Source organism: Oncorhynchus masou, chromosome 12 (genome assembly GCF_036934945.1).
Source record: "Oncorhynchus masou masou isolate Uvic2021 chromosome 12, UVic_Omas_1.1, whole genome shotgun sequence".
NCBI classification, from domain to species: Eukaryota; Metazoa; Chordata; class Actinopteri; order Salmoniformes; family Salmonidae; genus Oncorhynchus; species Oncorhynchus masou.
In genome coordinates, this window is record NC_088223.1 from 69,889,868 (window position 1) to 69,898,625 (window position 8,758).

Consider the following 8,758-nt stretch of genomic DNA (forward strand, 5'->3'; position numbering starts at 1 on the left):
TAGGCCTTGAAATATATCCACAGGTACACCTCCAATTGACATAATTTTCTGGAATTTTCTAAGCTGTTTAAAGGCACAGTCAACTTAGTGTATGTAAACCTCTGACCCACTGGAATTGTGATACAGTGAAATAATCTGTCTGTAAACAATTTTTGGAAAAATGACTTGTGTCATGCACAAAGTAGATGTCCTAACCGACTTGCCAAACTATAGTTTGTTAACAAGAAATTTGTGGAGTGGTTGAAAAACTACATTTAATGAGTCCAACCTAAGTGTATGTAAACTTCTGACTTCAACTGTATGAGGGTGCCCATGTTTACGGATTTGGGGTTGTACCTGATAGGTTCCTTGATAATTTGTGTGCGATTTAGAGCATCTAGCTTAGCTTGTAGGATGGCCAGGGTGTTAAGCATATCCCAATTTAGGTCACCTAGCAATACAAACTGATGGTAGATGGGGGACAATCAATTCACATAAGGTGTCCAGGGTACAGCTGGGAGCTGAGTGGGGTCTATAAAAACGGCAACAATAAGGGACTTATTTCTGGAGAGATGGATCTTTAAAAGTAGAAGCTCAAACTGTTTGGGCATCGACCTGGATAGTATGACAGAACTCTGCAGGCTCTCTCTACAGTAGATTGCAATTCCGCCCCCTTTAGCAGTTTTCTCTTGAAGGAAAATGTTATAATTGGGGATGTAAATTTCCGAATTTTTGGTGGCCTTCCTAATCCCGGATTCAGACATGGCTAGGACATCAGGGTTGGCGGAGTGTGCTAAAGCAGTGAATAAAGCAAACTTAGGGTGGAGGCTTCTGATGTTAACATGCATGAACCCAAGGCTTTTTACGGTTGCAGAAGTCAACAATTGAGAGTGCCTGGTCAGACACAGGCCCGGGGTTAACCTCTACATCACCAGAAGAACAGAGGATGAGTAGGAGGAGGGTACGGCTAAAGGCTATTTAAAGGCAATCTTGTCATCTAGTGCTTTGGGAACAGAGAATAAAAGGAGCAGATTTCTGGGCATGGTAGGATAGATTCAGGTACAGTGGGGTAAACATAGGCATTGAGTGAAGATGAGAGGTTGCATCTCTGGAGGCGCCAGTTAAGAATCTCTGGATTAACTATCTAATGTTAGTTAAATTTTGTCATTAATAAATTGGCTAAATGTCTTTAAATGGACAATTCTGTGAACTGTCTTTTGCAAGTTTTAATATGACACAATAACTGTTAGCAAAGTTGTCAGCTAGAGATGATGTGTAGGAGCTGGCAGGGATTTGTAGTCTTGCATGTCTACTTGAATGCTAATTAACATGTTTGAATCCGAGAATAAATAGAGCCGAATATATTGATCAAAGTCACCTTGTCCAAGAGATTTACATGGTTATTGTCACACCAGGGTAAGTCTACACGAAGCACAGCCATTATTTAAGTGTTTCTAAAATGTCCTATGGGAATGGTGGAAAAACATTTGGAACCATTTTCCTGTTAACACACTATGCAGCCAGCATGATATGGATCAGAAGAGATATTACCACCTACTACCTCCTATGGCTACAAATATTGAGGCAGTTTTTATAATGCTTGCCCAATGAAAATGCACTCAATCAAAGATTTGTCACGTCATTGCTCAAATGTGACAAATTACAAATAGAAAAATAGAAATTAATTTATTGAACATTAAGTGTATTTCAATGTGATTAACATAGGCCTGGAGCCTACTGCAGGGTTCCCCAACGCTGACCTCCCAAGTTTTCTGAGCCAAAATTGTTATTTTTTATATTTTAGTCAGTTAAGAACAAATTCTTATTTTCAATGACAGCCTAGGAAGAGTGGGTTAACTGCCTGTTCATTAGCAGAACTACAGATTTGTACCTTGTCAGCTAGCTCGGGGGTTTGAACTTGCAACCTTCTGGTTACTAGTCCAACTCTCTAACCACTAGGCTACCCTGCCACCCCTAATAAACAGAGTAGCAACAGCATAAAAATGGGTAGTTGGGTGGGGACAATGCAAATGATAGTTTGTTGGTGATGTGGATACCAAGGAACTTGACGTCCTCAACCTGCATCCACTACAGCCTCATCAATGATAATTGGTGCGTGCTTGGTCCTCTTTTTCCTTTAGTCCACAATCATCTCCTTTGTCTTGATCACGTTGAGGGAGAGGTTGTTATCCTAGCACCACATTGCCAGGTCCCTGACCGCCTCCCAAAAGGCTGTCTCATCATTTTCAGTGACCAGGCCTACCACTGTTGTCGTCGGCAAACTTAATGATGGTGTTGGAGTCGTGCTTGTTGGCCATGCAGTCATGAGTGAACAGGGAGTACAGGAGGGGACTGAGCACGCACCCCTGAGGAGCCCCTGTGTTGAGGATCAGAGTGGCAGATGTGTCATGTACCCTTACCACCTGGGGGCGGCCCGTCAGAATCCAGTTGCAGAGGGAGGTGTTTAGTCCCAGGGTCCTTAGCTTAGTGTGTTGAATGCTGGGCTGTAGTCATTGAATAGCAATCTCACGTAGGTGTTCCTTTTGCTCCATTCTTGGGTATTTTATTTTATTCCATGTGTTACTATTAAACTGCATGGTTTCTCGAGTCGTAGTGGGAGGACCACACACCATGTCCTTGCGTGACTACAAGTTTACTTCGATATGATGGTTTTTACAATGCCTTCAGAAAGTATTCAGACCCCTTGACATAATACCCCATAATGACAAAGCAAAAACTTTTTTTTTAATGTTTGTTAGTTTATACAAAATTTTCAACTGAAATATCAGAAGTATTCAGCCCCTATACTCAGTGCTTTGTTTAAGCACCTTTGGTAGCGATTACAGCATCAATTCTTCTTGGGTATGACGCTACAAGCTTAACTAACAGTGTTGCTTCCGTCCCTCTCCTCGCCCCAACCTGGGCTTGAAACAGGGACCCTCTGAACACATCAACAGCTGCATTCAATGAAGAAAATGAAGAATCATTACCTATTGCTCCACAAACGCTGCGGCCCTTGCAGAGCAAGGGAAACAACTACTTCAAGGTCTCAGAGCGAGTGACGTCACCGATTGAAATGCTATTAGCGTGCACCGCTAACTAGCTAGACATTTCACACCGGTTACACTTGGCACACCTGTCTTTGGGGAGTTTCTCCCGTTCTTCTCTGCAGATCCTCTCAAACTCTTGTCAGGTTGGATGGGTAGTGTTGCTGCACAGCTATTTTCAGGTCTCTCAAGAGATGTTCGATCGGGCTCTGGCTGGGCCACTCAAGGACATTCAGAGACTCGTCCCAAAGCCACTCCTACATTGTCTTGGCTGTGTGCTTAGGGTCATTGTCGTTTTGGAAGGTGAACCTTTGCCCCAGTCTGAGGTCCTGAGCGCTCTGGAGCAGGTTTTCATCAAGGATCTCTCTGTACTTTGCTCCATTCATCTTTGCCTCGATCCTGACTAGTCTTCCAGTCCCTGCTGCTGAAACATCCCACAGCAAGATGCTGTCACCACTATGTTTCACCGTAGGGATGGTGCCAGGTTTTCTCCAGACGTGACACTTGGCATTCAGGCCAAAGAGTTCAATCTTGGTTTCATCAGACCAGAGAATCTTGTTTCTCATGGTCTGGGAGTCTTTAGGTGCCTTTTGGCAAACTCCAAGTGGGCTGTCATGTGCCTTTTACTGAGGAGTGGCTTCCGTCTGGCCACTACCATAAATGCCTGATTGGTGGTGCTGCAGAGATGGTTGTCCTTCTGGAAGGTTCTCCCATCTCCACAGAGGAACTCTAGAGCTCTGTCAGAGTGGCCATCAGGTTCTTGGTCACCTGCCTGACCAAGGCCCTTCTCCCCCGTTTGCTCAGTTTGGCTGGGCGTCCAGCTCTAGGAAGAGTATTGGTGGTTCCAAACATCTTCCATTTAAGAATGATGGAGGCCACTGTGTCTTGGGCCTTCAATGCTGCAGAAATGTTTTGGTAACCTTCCCCAGATCTGTGCCTAGACACAATCCTGTCTCTGAGTTCTACAGGCAATTCCTTCATCCTCATGGCTTGGTTTTTGCTCTGACATGCACTGTCAACGGTGGGAGCTTATATAGACAGCCGTGTGCCTTTCCAAATCATGTCCAATCAATTTAATTTATCATGTGACAGTGCATGTCAGAGCCAAGTTGTATGGAAACAAGTTCAATGAAAACAGGATGCACCTGTGCTCAATTTCAAGTAGCATAGCAAAGGGGCTGAATACTTATGTAAATAAGGTATTTCTGTTTTCACTTTGTCATTATGGGGTATTGTATGTACATTGCTGAGGATTTTTATTTATTTCATACATTTTAGAATAAGGCTGCAACATAACAAAATGTGAAAAAGTCAAGGAGTTTGAATACTTTTTGAAGGCACTATATATCAATATTTGTGCATATAGTCTGTTCCCACCGCCATTTCTCGCATAATTCATTTTACATACATAAAAAGATCTCACCATGTCGAACAAACAAATTATCGGATTGGATTTTTGTCCATCCATCCATATATAATTTTCATAGTCATAGCACGCTTTGTGTAAGCGCTATTGAAGATTGACAGGGGGTATAGAGGTGTAGGGTTAGTTGGTGGTGCATTTTTATCCTATCCCTCCTTCCTTTTCTATTTTTGTATCACAAAATGTAAAGTAATTGACCACACAGTACCGCACAGTAGGTGGCGGCATGCACAAACAAATTGTGCGAACGCCATGATACCAAAGAAGACAGTCCTGCTATCAAATATTATATATGAACACTGACGGAAGATGGCGGAAACAGAGGTTTTGTTTGAAACTGCTAGTGAGTCGAGTGAAGCTAATAGTACAGACAGTGAGAATGAGTGTGTTACAGTGGCGAAGACGAGGGGAAACAAGAGAAGTAACGCTATGTTGGAAAAGAGGAAACCACGAGACCCGTTTTCGGTCGGAGTCAGAGTTTTGGATGAATGCTACTTGGGAAATCCGCTTAACTTCTCCAGGAAAATCTGGAATGTGTTGGAAGAAAGTGTGGAGTCGGTGAGTCACAAGAAGTGGTCTTATTGAGATTTCTCGTGTGTCTGCAGAGCAGAATATGCGTGTGATAAGACTCAAAAAGATATCTGAGTGTAATGTTTACTGCATGGATTTCTGTAGCAAGGCACCTATCTAGGGGGGTATTTCTGGGGTGGTGCAAGAAATAAAGGCAGAGGATATAACTGAAGTCTGATGGAGTGGTTGGTGCACGTTGATTCACCTGTATGGTGGATGGAGAACGGAAGTTAACTTCATCCATGCTACTGTTCTTTGGTGAAGAGTATCTTCCTTGTCATAAAGTTAGGATTCATGAGATACCCTGTAAGAGCGTTTGTGCACAAGTCCCTGTCATAAATGTAAAATATTTGGTAATGTTTCAAGTGTGTGCAGAAGGATAGAATATCGTATGCCAGATGAAGGGAAATGCTGCAACTGTTGAGGTGAACATCTCCAGGAATTCTTGGAGTGCCCTGTTAAGGTGAAGGAGAATGAGGTGGCAAGGGTAAGGAGTGTTCAGCGTGCCTCCTATTTGGAGGCGTTGAAAAAATCGGAAGGAACGAGTAGTAAGGGTAAAAGCAATGGTAGTAGAGCCACCAAAACCAGTGAATGTGTCCCATCAACTGAGAGAGTGAAATGCTACATGTTAAAAAGGTGGACTCTGTATTATTTATTGCAATGGTCATAAACTGTACAGCACAAGCGGAGAAAAAGTGTAAGAAAATTGGAATCGTGAATGCCGCTAAATGTTTTTTAGGTCTGTGATTTCACAGCCGAGGCAGTGCAAGAAATCCTGTCGGTGAATGTAGCCCCATCACAGGATATATTTTAGAGTGGACTGTGATTGAACAAGTATGATTTAATTTTAAAAAACATACAAAAATAGTTGACGTGTTTTGTTTTGTATGATGTCGTTTCCCGATGTTTTTTTAGTTCCTATTCAATACCCCGTCCCGCTGGTGGCGGTAGTGTACCATAAACATTGGATGCCAATCGCGTTAACCCTATCAAAGAAGACCCATACAGCGATAAACATGGCTGATACAAAGGGAGCAGATGAAACTACTCCAGGAGTTTTGCAGGAAATGTTCACGTCTCCGTTGAATTTGAGTCTACTTGGCCTCTGCATATTTCTTTTGTACAAAATCTTCCGCGGAGACACGCCTGCAGATATGGGCGAGGTTGAGGAACCTCTGCCTAAATTCAAGAAAAGAGATTTCACGTTAGCGGAGCTACAACCGTACGATGGCCTGCAAAATCCAAGAATTCTTATGTCTGTCAATTCGAAGGTGTTCGATGTTACCAGAGGAAAGACATTCTACGGGCCAGGTAAAATAAGTTGCAGGCTATTTGTGCTCATGTGGCGCAACACCAGCTATTTCTACTCAAATGAATGGTTGGTGCAACCGTAGCTAACTGTCTTGCTGGTCGGTCAGTTTTATTCTTAGACTTGTTACTTTGTCTATTGAATTATGTGTATTTTTATGTGTATCTCGAAATTGTTGCATTGGAACTACGACATTCTAAAACGCCACATCCCCTTCTTTATGAATCACCCGCAATCGAATTTCACAACACGCTAAGTAGCGTGTTCATCCGAGTTGGCACAATGGCATGTAACGTTAACCTCTCACCAAGTTGATTGATCCTGCACTGTCACACAACCCCCGAAGAACACCCTTCCTTAAAATGTATAGAAATAGCATATCTGCTCAGTCTGTATTGAGGTGTGTGCTTGTTGCCTTCATGCTATTTCAAAATAAAGGTTGACACAGGTGAATGCCTTGCACAAAGGTTGAATGTTCAATTTAGCAAGACCATATGGTTGCACAAAAAAAATGTATTGTTGAGGAATATTGTAAAGCAGTACTAGCGCTCATTTAAAGGATTCAGTCTGTACCTTCTGTCAGTCTCAACATTAGAATAGAGGACTTGTTAGGGGGGCTTATCTTTGAAGCCATCAGACTACAGTAAGCTGCTGTATGTATGTTGGAGAGCATGTGGAATTTCATTAGCAGATAAATAAAATTGCTATTTTCTGTCTTCACAATCACATTTTAGTTTATAAAATATTTGGCTGAATTTCAAATCAATCTGTGTGATGTTTTCCAGAGGGTCCTTATGGAGTGTTTGCTGGCAAAGATGCCTCCAGGGGCCTGGCCACCTTCTGTCTGGAGAAAGAGGCCCTGAAAGAGACCTACGACGACCTCTCTGACCTCAACGCCATGCAACAGGAAAGCCTCAATGAATGGGAGACCCAGTTCACTCGTGAGTTGATGCAGGAGTTGGTGGTAGTTGCTACAAAACACCCACCCACTATCCACTCAACAGTGCAAGTTGTTGATGCACCAAACAGCTTTGATTACCTGTAGAACTATTGGTGTTTAAAATGTATGTCTATGTGCTTCAGGGAATAACTTGTCATGTGGTGGTCCAGTCTTTTTGTGCTTAAGTCAACTACTCTGTTCCTCTTGTATGACTTGGCAACGACAGAAGAGTTGGCTACATCGCATACAAAAATATGGTACCATGCCAGGGGATAACATAATGCTACTTTGCATCAAAATTCATCTGTTAGATACACTTTCATCTACATTACATTGAATACTGCTTTAAATTTAAACCCACACATGGGAGTCTTTTATTTAAAAAAAATTTGGACAAGGCTGTTCTCCACCCAGTGATTATCATGTTCTTGAGATGGTCTCTGTTGTCTGAAGGTCCCTGAGGGACTCAGTCATTTTCATCTTTCCTTTCACAGAAAAGTATGACTACGTTGGGAAACTTCTGAAACCTGGAGAAGAACCCACAGAGTACACGGATGACGAGGAGGTCAAGGACAAAAAAATGGACTAGAACTCACGAGTGCACAAGGGAAAATACAGATGCCTTAATTTTTCAGGATAATGTTATGCATATTGCCTTGTGTGGCAGCCATTGAGCGAAATGCTTTCTCCTGTATGGTTTTTGTATTATGTCATTGTCATGGACCACCTCTTATGCTAATTTCATATGCCATTGACCTTCATTAACCTAAAATACACTTGATTTTGGTAAAGGTTAGAATAATTATTGAATAAGGTACTGTCTTTGAAGTTATACAGGTAGTATTAGTTGTAATGTAGAGGCTGTTGGAGGCTCTATTACTGTAGCTCAGTGTTCATTCTGGCTCTCTTCTAGATGGTAATTTTGACTAAAACATTGTCTTAGTCTCGTTTTTGTCATTTGTATAATCATTAAGTCTTGTTATTGTCAATTATAGAAACAGTGTGCCATTTTAGTCAACTAAATGCTCTTTCATTTTAGTCACATCACATTTGTATTGCCTCAACCTATAGTAAACATAAATAACTGACTTCCATGTGTACAAATCTATTTAGCCTTGTCCTACCAACGTAGTTTTCTGCATAACATATTCCCAACAGCAAAAATATGACTAATATATGTAACAGTTATCTGGGTGTGTAAATTCCAAATTGAGCCTACATGATATTGAGCATTGCATGCAAAACAGACACACACAAGCGCAGAGAGAGTGTGTAACACAATCACCAGATGATGCCGCAAAGTAATATGGGTTGGTTGCTCCTCCGTCACTCGGTCGTGTCATTTCCGTTATCGACATTCCACTGCCATATTGATGTCCAAAAGTAGAACGGGCTAATGACTATTTCACCCAGTGATATAGTCAAGTCACTCAACCTCAAGTTGGTATCGAGTCCGAATCACCAGTGGTCGAGTCCTGGTTCAAGTTTGA

General features: G+C 42.1%; 1 protein-coding gene across 1 annotated transcript; it reads left to right on the forward strand.

Moving 5' to 3' along the window:
• The first annotated feature begins 5,995 nt into the window (after positions 1–5,995).
• On the forward strand, positions 5,996–8,540 carry LOC135550739 (membrane-associated progesterone receptor component 1-like). Its single transcript, XM_064981815.1, has 3 exons — positions 5,996–6,330; positions 7,114–7,269; positions 7,763–8,540. The coding sequence occupies exons 1-3, from the start codon at positions 6,036–6,038 to the stop codon at positions 7,855–7,857; spliced, it is 546 nt and encodes a 181-aa protein (XP_064837887.1). The 5' UTR covers positions 5,996–6,035; the 3' UTR covers positions 7,858–8,540.
• The last annotated feature ends 218 nt before the right edge of the window (positions 8,541–8,758 follow it).